Here is a 13128-nt window from a genome sequence, read left to right on the forward strand (position 1 = left end):
GCTCTGCGGGCTCAGAGAGCCTGGGGAGGGTGCTGACCCCACCTCCAGTATTCCGGGAGTTGGGGAAAGTGAACAGACTTCCCCTTCCCACACCCCTCAGGGCGCTTCCCTGCCAGCCAGACGTGCTTCTTCGAGAAGAGAGCAGAGAGTGAGATGCACTCCGAGCTCAGAAGTAAGGACTGTGAGACTTGCTCAGTGTTTGGCTGTTAGCACAAGGAGAGCCAGGAGAGAGTGGCTCCAGGACTCTTGAGCCTCCTGCCTCGTGTGCTCAGAAGGTGGAGACGCCGTCCCGCTCTGCGGGGTCTGTGAGCGCCGTCTGTGCGGATAGCGCCCGCTCAGTGACCGTTCCGGGTACGTTTCCTCCATGAAATCACTACCTTGGGAGCAGACCATTCTGAATACATTTGGGAAGAGGCAAGCTGTGCATCACAGAGATTGGTGATGACAGACTGGTTCCCCATAAACCCGGGCTACCCTTCACCCATTCTTCCAGAGCGAGGGCTTGGAATGAAGGCAGTTTCCCCCTCTTGTCCCTGGAGCCCAGAGATTTGCTTTGGCTTTTTAAGGTGGAAGAGGCTAAGAGGGCAGCTGCCCAGAGCAGCTGTGTGTGTGTGTGTGTGTGTGTGTCTGTCTGTCTGTGTGTCTGTGTGTGTGTCTGTGTGTGTGTGTGTGTGTATGTGTGTACACAATCTGGGTCCTCTCAGGCTTTCTGGTCTCTTCCGTTGCACTGCGCCTTATCCCTCAGCCAGCTGGATGGCCTCCCCCCCACTCCGTGGATGAATTTCGGAGTGGGTGGTATGATGTTTTGTGATTAGGGCAGCTTGTGGTGGCCAAGGTGGCAAGCAAGGCTCTGCAGGCTCACTCTACCTTTGGTTCACCTGGCTCTCAGCCTCGCCCTGTGGGAATGGAGGCCGGGCCCATGTACCCCGCAGCTCCCGCTTAGGAGGAAGGGCCGGCTGCCAGTGGAAACAGCAGCCAGCCCGTAGCACAGCCTTATAACCGTGAGAAGCCAGGAAATTGTCCGCGAGCAGAGCCGGGACAGAATTTCAGTCATGAAGAACCCACAGGCCCTTGGGTTGCACCCACAGGCTGTTCTGAGGAGGAATTCCCTCCAGGAGTGGGCACGGGAGAAAGTTGGCTGCTGTCTTTATAGTTCCCCTGCCCTGACCAAGTTTCCTCATGCTAGATGTACAGTGTCCGTCCCTCGTGTGGCAGTGGTTTCTGGCCCAAGATGAGACTGTCCTTTCAGTTGGAGACGGGCACAGAGGTAGGCCAGGGGCGCGGCCAGTGGTTGCCGGTGCTCGGCCAGCGGGACCGCCTGTTCTTGCCCAGCCCTCCCCTAGGGGGAGCCCGCGGGACGGCTGGCTGATGGGCGTCTGTGGATCGAGGACGTAGTAGTAGGGACCGGTGTTCCCACCTCCCTCTGGCCAAAGATGGGGCTCTGCCCGCTGTGTGCCTGCCACCAGCCACGAGCAGTCATTCCCTTGGCTTCCCAGACGGAGAGGTGGCAGGCAGCATTTTAAAAAGAAAGAAGTGAAAACAAGGAACTGTATTGTGTTGGGGGGAGGCGGGAGGGGAGATGGGAGAATGGTTTGGATTTTGTGTGTGGGGGTTTTTTTGTTTTTGTTTTTTTGGGGTGTGTTTTTTTTTTTTTTTTTTTTTTNTTTTTTTTTTTTTTTTTTTTTTTGGTAGTTGTCTGTAACTTTCCTTAAGTGCTTCTTCTTCCTTTTTTTTTTAATTTTTTTTTTTTTTTTAAAGTAAGCTGCAGGCTTTGGCTTGGAAAACCCCAGGGGGGTGGGGAGCAGAAACCTGAGGCTGCTGCCCCTTTATCTGCCTTCATGGTACTGTCCCCTTCCCCCCAGTTCCTCCCTGACCCCAGGAGCCAGGCCTCAGACCTTCTAGCTAACCGCTTCCCATGAGCCACTATTCTGATGTCAGCCTATAACCAAAGGAGCTGGGGGGTCCGGGCCGGGTGACCAACCCTTCTCAGCCCACTCAATCAGGGTGCTCCCAACCTGCAGGCAGGAGGCAACACCCTATCTGCTACCATCAGCCCCTTCCAGAGCCCGCTGCCCCGCCCTGCCCTGTCCAGCCCAGCCGTACCCTGCTCTGCCCCATGTGGGGGTGCTCTGCTCAGGGATGGGCCGGCAGGGCTGCCCCAGCCTCCCTGGCAAGCAGCGACTCTGGAAACCCCTGGGGTCCTGTTTTCTGGCCGTGCGATCCCAGGGGTGCACACGGGCCCCTTGGGTGTCTGAACAGAAGGGCATGGGAGGGAGGGCCGTGCCCCTGCAGTCCTGCTCTGCTGGTCCAGCGGGCAGCTGCCTACCCCACCCCACCCCGCACCGCGGGCTCCTGAGTCGGCAGATTAAGCATTTTATAAATTGTATTTTAAATACATGTTTTAAACTTGTCAGAGCCTTGTCCTCATTTCAGTCCCTGGCCTCCTAACCTCTTGCTGTGCCTGCCTGTTACACCGCTGGGGGAGCCACCCCTGCCCAGTCCGGGAGGTGCTCGCTCTTTGTTGGAGAAATAGGCCTGGAGTGGTATGTGGGTTGGGGGGCAAAGGCCCACACACCCTGAGGTTCCAAGAGAAGGGCCCCCACGGGTCCTGGGGCTCTGTTGGTGAGAGCAAGGCTGAGACCCCCTCCTGCTCTTCTTCAGGGTCCGGCTGCCCCTTGCAGGGTCCAGAATCTTCCCCAGGTCCTTCCCTTAGATTCACCACTCCTCTCGAGCAAGTGGGGAGAGATGCTTCCTGTCCTTGTGGGGATCCTAGTCCAAGGGGGAGAGACTCCTCTGCGGAGAGTCCCAGCTCCGTGCTTCGAGAGTACGTAGGAGGTCAAAGACTTTGCCCCCTGGGTTCCTTCAGCAGGAGCCCTAACCCCGGGCAGGGTTCTGACATGTGTCTCGGGTCAGGGTTTCCCAAGCCTGCGGGAGGCCAGGGCCCTGCACGCCAAGAGCCGCGTGGAAGGTTGAAAGCCTGGGGGTCTTCGTAGGCACCAGACACAGAAGCCGAGGTTTTCGGTGTTTATTGGCTTACCGGGCCACAAAAGCAAGATCCGGCAGCGGTACCTGCCTGATGACCTGTCCATCTGCAGGCCTTGAACGGCAGCCGCCAGAGTCAGGACTCCAGATTCAGTGGGTTCGAGCTGGCACAGAGCTGAGCCACTTTCGGCTCTCAGAGCTGTGTTCCCTAAGGAGAGAGGTGAGAAGGGCAGGAGGAACTGAGCCATCCCCACGTGTCCCAGGGGAGACGAGCCTTCCCTGGGAACCGCTGGAGCCAAGCAGTCAGGCTCCGGGGCCTCATTGCAAGTCCAGACTTCATTTACCCCCGGAGTGCCTGGAAGGGCACTAGCAGGGGAAGCTTCCCCCACACAGCACAGAAGTGCTGCTGCTATAGCACCGAGCACAGGAGTCAGCCTCGGGCAAAGGACTTGAGAGCCTAAACCCCCTCCCTGTATGGGAAAGGCAGGCGGTGCCAGCCTAAGAGAAAGACGGTTTGTGCCACTGAGTCTAGGCACAGGAAGGCCCAGGTGCTGTGACTTGGGCACAATCGACATGGCTCACAGCCCCTCAACGAAGGTCACTTGCTTACTGCTTCCATCCTTTCCCCCTCTGCCTCCCTGGAGCAGCAGTATCCCAGGTACCATCTCTTGGAAGGCTGGGTCCCCCTTGGGTTTGGCCAGGGACTCATAAAGAAGGAGGTGGATGGGCCTGGGCTGGAAACCTGCCTTCCGGACACCCACCTGCTTCCTTGAAATCCTGACTGCAAGAAAAGGCCACGGGTGTCGGGGCCCAGGCTGGTGGGGGTACCCTGGTCTGGCAGGTAGTGGCTGCCCTGCTTCCGTCGGACCATCTTCTTGTCCAGCCGTGGATAGAGCGGGACACAGGGCGCCTGGCCATAGGGGCTCTGCAGATTGGCAGCTGCCAAGGGAGGAGGAGGGGGGAGTGCTTCAGAGCACGCCCAGCCGAAATGCCAGCTTTGCCACATAACGAGCTGGGTGGGTTTGGGAAAATGGCTTAACCTCTCTGAGCCTCTGTGTAAGCTGGAGGTGGTAGCGGCAGCCACCTCCCTGAGCTGATTAAAGGGATGACCCATGCGGAGCCCTGCTAAGTTCTGAGCACAGTGTGAGGGCTGGCTAATGACAGCATGCACAGGAGGACGTGTCTTTTGCGATGGGTCCTGGCAGTCTGGCCGGTACACCAGACAGACTCTGGAAAGCTCCTGGCCCGTCGCTTGGCACACAATAGGAATCTAATCAGTGGCGCCTGCTGTCACGGGGCGGCAGCCTTGCCCAGTGGAAAGAGCACAGGTTTTGGAATCAGACCTGGATAAAAACTGCCCTTTCTGACACGTGCTAGTTGTGGGGCCTTGGGCAAGTTGAGTGTCACTATTCTCTTCCTTAAAGTGGGGTAAACGCGTGATGGCGTGGGTTAAATTCTAGCACATGTACAAAGCCCTCAGCCTGGAGAGTGACCCCAGTGGGTGTTCATTAAGTGGTGACCTGAGATCGCTAATCACCCTCCGTTCTCGGCCGCAGCTCTTGGGACCAACGTGTGCTCAGGGTTAAGGCCCCGGGGACGAGCGCAGAGGGTCCCTGTCAGAGCTGGGGGTAGAGGACTGATTTGCAGCCCCATGACTACAGCTCACAGTTCGGGCCAGTGTGGAAAACCGTGTCGGGAGCCCAGGGCGAGGGGCCGAGAACTCACCAGGCCCGGGGCCCTCACCGTAGTTCTGCTGTTTCAGCCGGCTCAGGATCCTGAGGACCCTTCGTTCCGGGACTTCCAAGCTGTCTGGCTGCTGGGGGGCGTAGGGAAGCTTCTTCCGGGCCCGCAGCTGGCCTATGGCCGACTCCATCTCCCGGGCCTTACAGGTGCCTTCCTTCAGCTTCTTCTGGTAATAGCTGGGGAGGCAGCATCCACCCAGCTCAGCCTGGTGGCATTTCGTTCGCCCTCCTCCCCACTTGCTCCTTCTGAGCCCCGTCCTGTGTGGCCAGCTCTGGAGCAGGGACACAAGCCCAGGAGTTGGGAGACCTGGGTTTTAGTCCCCTGCTCTGCCGTTCACTTCCCGTGACTGTGGGGAAGTCCCTGCCTTGCTTTGGGCTCCAGTCACCCCTAAAGGGAAATGGTTATCTCTACCCTGTCACTGCAAGTCACTTGACTTCTCTGGGCTTCAGGTGTCCCCTGGGTAAAACGGATCCGTTTTCACGTTCTAGGATTAAATAACAAGGCCCATCAGGTACTCAAGCGAATCAGGCCACGGAAGGAGCTTTGGTAAACGTGACTATGATTTCTCTTGCGGATATTTTTGCTTAGCTGGATATTTTGCTCTGGGAGGCAGCTGTGCTCATCAAGTTTGAGTTTTGTTTTCTTGACTCATTGCTACTTGCCCGCCCCCTAGTCTGCAGCACCGTTCATTCATTCAGGAAATATTCGGTGGGTGCTTACTGCGTGCCAGCTGCCCATCTAAGTGCTTGGGGAAGGCAGTGCAGGAGGCCTCCATGTAGGTCCCTGCCTCCTAGTCTCTCAGCCCCTCTCTCACTCCAGCCACTGCCGCAGGGGCCACTTCCACACGGACTTTGAGCAGCTTGGCGCAGGGGCAGTCTGACATGGCCTCACACCTCAGAAGCCCCTTGCCTGGAGCTTCTCTGACACAGAAGCGTCCCGGAAGTCCAGGAGAATTAAACCACTGTGAGCTCTACTCTTGACCAAAGGAGCTAGCAGCTGAGGGACATGGGTTTCTTTTTCTCCTGACAGAATGCTGAGCCACCGTTCAGTCTCCTCAGAAACTCCTGGCTGGTGGTTGACTCAGTGACACATACTTGCACTGGCTCCTTTGTTCACATTTCTTCTGTCCCTCCTCCCCGGATTCACTTTCTAAAATCGGCCACCTAGGCACACAGCTTGTGGGAGAGTCAGACCGTGAACAAGTAAATACAGCACCATGTCAGTAGTGATGAGGGGCTGTTTTTGCTCGCAGTGCTCAGTATAAGCCTTAGAGGTGGTGATGTTTGAGCAGAATGAGGGGAGGGAGCGAGTCAGATGGATATCTCTGGAGAAACAGTCTTTCAAGCAGAGAGAATGGCATGTGGGAAGGTCATGAGGTGAGAAGTAGCTCAGTGAGCTCTGGGAATGGTGGGGGGGGGGAGGTGAGAGGGGCTAGAGCCTGCTCTGTGGGAAAGAGGGGGAGACATGGGCAGTAAGATGGCACGGCCAGACCACCCAGGACTTTGAGGCAGTGGTGAGGGGTGGGCATGCTACCCGGTGTTGGGATATGCTAAGGCTTAAGCTGCTGGTTCCGCTAGGGCCTCTGCTGATCTCTGGAGCCTGGAATTTGGGGTTTGAAGGAGCTTCACACACAGAACAGAACATGAATACCAGAGCCCTCACGTGAAAGTTGGATCTGGACCCCTGTGTAAAACCAGGATCTGAAAAGGCAACGTGTTGAGTAAAAAGATGAACTAGAAAATCACTAAACCCCACAGGGGCCTAAAGGATCTGAGCAAAGTGTGTGCAACTTTCCTAGTCACAATTTTAGAGGAAATTGCTTGCTCTCCACTTCTTCTTTCCCTTTTCCAAGGACTTGAATGAAGATGTGTTGCTGGTAAATTGGTTTAGGATTGACCTAGGGAATGGTGGAACAGTAAGTTAGAAAGAAACTATACGTTGGGTGCTGGGCAGCCTTGTCTTCCTGCCTGCTTCTCCTGGACTGTCAATATAAGAGAGAAATAAACTATCTTGTTTGAACTATGGTGCATTGGGGTCTATTCCTGAACTAATATGCCAGTCTGCAATTCTATACCCAGCTAAACTGTTCAGTACATGTGACTATAAATACTTTTGCAGACACATAAAATCTCAAAAATTCCCATCCCATGCATTCTTTTTCAAGAAGCTACTGGAGCACATACTCTTCCAAAATGAGGGCATAAACCAAAAGAAAAGGAATATATACATACAGAAAATAGGCAATCCAATGCAGAAGAGAAGCAAAGGTAAAGGAAGATGGTGAAGGGAGACCGCACATTCGTAGTGCAACTGCCATAAAGGACAAGTTTAGGTTAGATCACGATAGCTTGAAAGAATAGGACCCCTTCAAAGGCCGGCATTACTGCACCAGTTGTTGAATCACCACCTTTCTAACCGCAAAAAACCTACTAGAGAAACATCTCCCATTATTTTTGTTGTTGTTGTTTATTTGTTTTGAGAGATGCAGAGAGTGCAAGAGAGCATGAGTGGGACGGGGAGATAGAGAGAGAGAGAGAGAGAATCCCAAGCAGGCTCTGGGCTGTCAGTGCAGAGAGAGAGAGAGAGAGAGAGAGAGAGAATCCCAAGCAGGCTCTGGGCTGTCAGTGCAGAGCCCGGCGCAGTGCTCAAACCCACAAACTGAGATGATCTGAGCCAAAGTCAGATGCTTAACCCACTGAGCCACCCAGATGCCCCTCCCATTATTTTTTAATCAAACCAAGAAAGATGAAGCAAACCAAGAAAAAGTAAGACAATGTAATCAAACAGAATCCTGACAGAAGAAAGGAAGAATACCTAGGATGACAGCAGACTCCCAAGATGATGGCCCTGCCAGAGGCCTAAAAAGAATCCAAAAATAAGAAGAATGGCATTATTTAGAACATACCTCCAAAAAAAGAAACCCTAAGAAGGCACAGGAATTATTAATGAGTACAGAAAACAAACAAAAAATCAAGGCAACTGTCAACTTCAGGAACTAAAAAGACAAGGAAATGAAATCATAGTATATTAAAATACTCAGCTATGAAAAATTGTGTAACCATAATAATACCCCCCCCAATTATTTAGTCGAAAATGTATTAGAATGGGTAGAGGAGAGCTGAGGAGATAGTTGTATCAGAGTGCCAAATCCATACATTAATAGGAAGTCAATAGATATAAGTCTAAAATTCACTAATCAAAATATTGTAGTACTTGCATATTATTTAGAAGTAAGGAGAGTCAAAAATTATTTGCCTTGATAAGGGAGATTTCAGCGGGTGGGAAGCATGGTGAGGAGAGGTGTAGGGTGCTGCAAATGTTTATTATGAAGCTTTTTGGACTATTTGGCTTTTTAAACAATGTACACATTAAGTTTTTAAGAATTAAAGGATAAAGTTCTGTCAGTTGAATACTAACCAAAGGAAGTTGCTTTAGCCATATTAATATTTTAAAAACTAGGCCTTAAGATAAAAGAAAACATCACTAGGGACACAAATGATAACCATAGAATGGTAAAATGTTCAGTTCATCAGGAAATACAAAAATCTAAACATGAAATATAAAGTAAAACCTGATAGAACTACAAGAAGTAGACAATGTCATTATCACCGAAGTGGATAATAGATGCTCAGCTCTGCCAGTGTAGCACCAAGGAATCCATAGACTATATGTCGATGAATGGGTGTGGCTGTGCTCGGATAAAAGTTTAACTATAAAATCAGAGTGAGCTATATGTGGCCTGCAGTCCCTAATTTGCCGACCTCTGTCAACTATAGATCTTCCCTAAAACTAAAATCCACAGGAGGAAGCGTTTGGAAGTTGAGTCTTCCACATTAGAAGGTTCAGGTAACACCTAGGCTTTTCAGAAATATGCGGTAACAGGGGCGCCTGGGTGGCTCAGTCGGTTAAGCGCCCGACTTAGGCTCAGGTCATGATCTCACGGTTCGTGGGTTCGAGCCCCGCGTCGGGCTCTGTGCTGACGGCCAGCTCAGAGCCTGGAGCCTGTTTCAGATTCTGTGTCTCCCTCTCTCTCTGACCCTCCCCTGCTCACGCTGTCTCTCTCTCTCTCTCTCTCTCTCTCTCTCTCTCACTCACTCAGAAATAAATAAAACATTGGAAAAAAAAAGAAATATGCAGTAACAAAGTAAAAAGCAAAGGCAACATAAAATCAGTGATCAGCCAGTAATTGAATTGCCTGCAAGAACAAAAAAATGAACGCTCATCAAGGGAAGAGTCTGGTCTCTAAATAAAACAGAATCCAGGCTCTAAACCATGTCATCTGAAATGTCCAGGACACAAGACAAAGTTATCAGACATGCAAAGAAACAGGAAAATGTGGTGCATAGCACGGCCCATAAAAATAAACTCATGGAAGGCAACCTTGAGGTAGCCCAGATGTTGGATTTAGTAGGCGGTGGCTTTAAAGAAGCCATTAAAAATACATTGAAATAGGGGCGCCTGGGTGGCTCAGTCAGTTAAGCATCCAACTTCAGCTCAGGTCATGATCTCACAGATTGTGGGTTCGAGCCCCGCGTCGGGCTCTGTGCTGACGGCCAGCTCAGAGCCTGGAGCCTGTTGCAGATTCTGTGACTCCCTCTCTCTCTGACCCTCCCCTGCTCACGCTGTCTCTCTCCCTCTCTCAGAAATAAATAAAACATTAAAAAAATTTTTAAATAAAAATAAAAATATGTTGAAATAATTGAAGGAAAAATGTGATCTTAATGACTAGAGAAACAGAAACTACAGACCTGAAGCAAATGGAAATTCTAGAACCGAAAGGTACAATAACTGAAGTGAAAAAGTTACCAAATGGGCTTCCTAGGAGATTGGAGATAGCAGAAAACAGAATTCGTTAACTTGGAGACAGATCAATAGGAATCATCCAATCTGAAGAAGAGGGGGAAAAAATGAAGTCAAATGAACAGAATTATGTTTCTGGCCATAACAAAACAGCTGGCACTGAACTTGTCCTCCTGCCATAAATAACTAGATACATGAACGAAGTATGAAACTTGTCAGATATTAAACAAGAGGCAGCACAAGACTATAATCCCTGAGAGAAGAGAAACCAATGAGGCGATCTCTATAGAACTTTGCCTGGAGGTACTTTCTGGACTGCGGTGCAGGAAGTGGTATCCCAAGTAGAACAGTAGATTCACGAAGTAAGCAGACAGACATTGTAGTTAGGGACGATGGACACCACTGGGATTAGTGTATCAGAATATCTTTTGTTTTCAATTTTTAATGTTTATTTTATTTCTGAGGGGACAGAGAGAGAGACAGAGCATGAGCAGGGGAGGGGCAGAGAGAGGGGGAGACACAGAATCTGAAACAGGTTCCAGGCTCCAAGCTGTCAGCACAGAGCCCGACACGGGGCTCGAACTCACTAACTGTGAGATCATGACCTGAGCCGAAGTTGGACACTTAACTGACTGAGCCCCCCAGGCGCCCCAGTGCATCAGAATATCAGAGAGCGGAGCCACGCAGAGAGAGACTTGCAGAAACACACGTGGGACACTCAAGTCTTTGGTTGCATACTGAACAGCACACACATAGTGTGAAATTTTATGAACCCAGACAAAGAACAAAAAACAGGAGTGAGAGGTTATGTAGGACCAAAAGACACGTGAGTTTCAAACAGCCAGAGCAGAAAGACTTTGTTGAACACCAGTGGGATTAGTAGGGATCTTAGATGGGTCGTTTTTCAGTAGTTGGGACTAAATCAGCCCCAGAGCAGAGACTATTCTCCATCTTCCATTACAAAGCTTTAAAACCTTGAAAGAGAGGGCACCTGGCTGGCTCGGTCAGCATAGCATGTGACTCTTGATCTCAGTGTTGTGGGTTTGAGCCCATATTGGGGGTAGAGTTATAAAATAAAGTAAAATAAAATAAAATAAAAATTAGAATAGAATAAAATAAAAAATAAAATAAATAAAATAAAACATAAAATAGGGGCGCCTGGGTGGCTCAGTCGGTTAAGCGTCTGACTTCGGCACAGGTCATGATCTCATGATTCATGAGTTCGAGCCCCGCGTTGGGCTCTGTGCTGACAGCCAGCTCAGAGCCTGGAGCCTGTTTCAGATTCTGTGTCTCCCTCTCTCTCTGACCCTCCCCTGTTCACGCTGTCTCTCTCTCTCTCTCTCTCAGAAATAAATAAAACATTAAAAAATAAAATAAAATAAAACCTTGAAATGAAGATTATCCTCAGTAACTTAACAATCTGCCCTACCCCCCAGTTCAACACTTTAAAGAACAAAATCCAAGGGTGCCTGGATGGCTCAATTGGTTAAGTGCCCGACTCTTGCTTTTGGCTCAAGTCATGATTTTATGGTTTGTGAGTTTGAGTCCTGCATTGGGCTCTGCGCTGACTGTGCGGAGCCCGCTTGGGATCCTCCCTCTCATTCTCATTCTCTTTCTGCCCATCCCCTGTGCACTCACTCTCTCTCTCTCTCTCTCTCTCTTTCTCAAAATAAATAAATAAATAAAAAAGATTAAAATCCAGACATTCAATAAAGGAAGTGCCACAGTATCCGGCAGCATCCAACTAAAATGAGCAGACATGAGAAGAAGTAGGAAAATGACCAATAAAAAAAGAAAAAGCAGTTTATATAAGCAGACCCAGAAAAAACAAAGATGATGGATTTGCTGAAGAGGACCTTAAATGAACTATCATAAACATGATCAAGGATTTTAAGGAAATATGAACATGAGAGAAATAAAACCATGGAATAGAACTAAACGAAATATCGAAACGTGAAAAATGCAAGAGCTGAAATGAAAAATTCATTGGATGAGCTTAAGAGCAGATTAGACACAGCAAAAGAAACTATCGGCTTGAACGCTTAGCAATAGAAAGTATGCGAAGCGAAGCACACAGAGAAAATTCTCAGTGAAATGACTAGAGTCTTAGAGTAACCTAGGAAACTATTTCTCTTAATGTTTTTTTATTTACTTAATTTGAGAGAGAGAGAGAAAATCCTAAGCAGGCTCCGCACTATCTGCACAAAGCCCAACATGGGGCTCAATCCTATGACCCTGAGATCATGACCTGAGCTGAAATCAAGAGTTGGACACTCAACTGACTGAGCCACCCAGGTGCCCCAAGAAGTGCTATGGAATTGGGTCCCAGAAGGAGAGGAGGAGAAGGCATATAAAAATAACATTTAAAAATATCTATACCAAAAAATTTTTGGTAAATACTATAAACTATAAATCCAGGAAGCTCAACAAGCCCCGTGTGGGATGAACACAAACTGAACTGATGTAGTCTCAGGACGGAGAGAATGAGCCAGTGAAATATGCGACAGTGCTCTTACATTTGTCCTTGTTATAATCAGGTTTTCTCCCCCTTTTACAGATATCTTACTTTACAACTTCTAATTCGAATTTCTCCTCATAGCCACTAACGAAGCTTTTTAATATATGAGATTTACGGGGGGAGGGGGGAGGGGAGGAGTTCAGGGCGAGCCACTGCAAAACAGGCCAGTTTGGCACATGGTTATTTTAGTTAAAAGCACTTGAGAAACAGCAGATGCAATAAGCACATTCAGATCTTTTTTCTCTTTTCTTTTTTTTTTCTCTTTTCTTTTTTAATTTTAATGTTTATTTTTGAGAGAGAGAGACAGATAGACAGACAACACAAGCTGGGGACGGGCAGGAAGAGTGGAAGACCCAGAATCTGAAGCAGGCACCAGGTTGTGAGCTGTCAGCACAGAGCCCGACGTGGGGCTCGAACTCCCGAACCCTGACATGACCTGAGCTGAAGTTGGATGCTCAACCGACTGAGCCACCCAGGTGCCCCCTTTTCTTCTCTTTCTAAAAGCAGGTGATAAAATTCCCACGTGAAAGGAGCTTTCCTTGTACCAGGAGGAAGAAACATTCTTATCACAAGAGAGGGGAGCCTTGACGAAGAGAATTCCGTAACAGAGCTTGTTAAAAGAACTCTTCCTTTGGTCTGTCCATATAATTTTGTTACTTTCCCACAGTCACTAGTCTCTGTTCAACCTGGTATATAAATACTCAGGCTGAGTCATTTCTTTTCTTTGGCCTTCATTTTTCCCATGAGGCGCCCATGCACATGTAAATAAGATTCGTACGCTTTTCTCTTGTTTATCTTTTTTTTTAAGTTTTATTTATTTAAGTAATTTCTACACCCAACATGGGGCTCAAACTCCTGATCCCAGGATCAAGAGTCACATGCTTTTCCGACTGAGCCAGCTAGACTCCCCTCCTGTTCATCTATCTTATGTCAGTCCTAGTTGGAAACTCTTAAGACAGTAATAGAAGGAGCGCCTGGGCAGCTTAGTCGGTTGAGTGTCCAACAGTAGCTCAGGTCACGATCTCACGGTTCAGTTTGTGGGATCAGCCCTGCATCAGGCTCCACACTGTTGATGTGGAGTCGGC

At 49.3% G+C, this 13128-nt stretch overlaps 1 protein-coding gene across 2 annotated transcripts in view; it reads right to left on the minus strand.

The window, feature by feature from the left end:
* Window positions 1-3132: 3132 nt before the first annotated feature.
* The window catches only part of SPATA21 (spermatogenesis associated 21), a 30352-nt gene continuing 20356 nt past the window's right edge, over window positions 3133-13128 (minus strand). For both annotated transcript variants that reach the window (XM_039229034.1, XM_039229033.1), the window contains exons 11-13: window positions 4726-4901; window positions 3744-3921; window positions 3133-3190 (exon numbers count right to left, since the gene is read on the minus strand). In XM_039229034.1, the coding sequence (XP_039084965.1) occupies window positions 3133-3190; window positions 3744-3921; window positions 4726-4901 (412 nt within the window). The remainder of the gene's footprint in view (window positions 3191-3743; window positions 3922-4725; window positions 4902-13128) is intronic.

This window comes from Hyaena hyaena, unplaced genomic scaffold (assembly GCF_003009895.1).
Source record: "Hyaena hyaena isolate Hyena2069 unplaced genomic scaffold, ASM300989v1 scaffold_35, whole genome shotgun sequence".
In the NCBI taxonomy this organism is placed as follows: domain Eukaryota; kingdom Metazoa; phylum Chordata; class Mammalia; order Carnivora; family Hyaenidae; genus Hyaena; species Hyaena hyaena.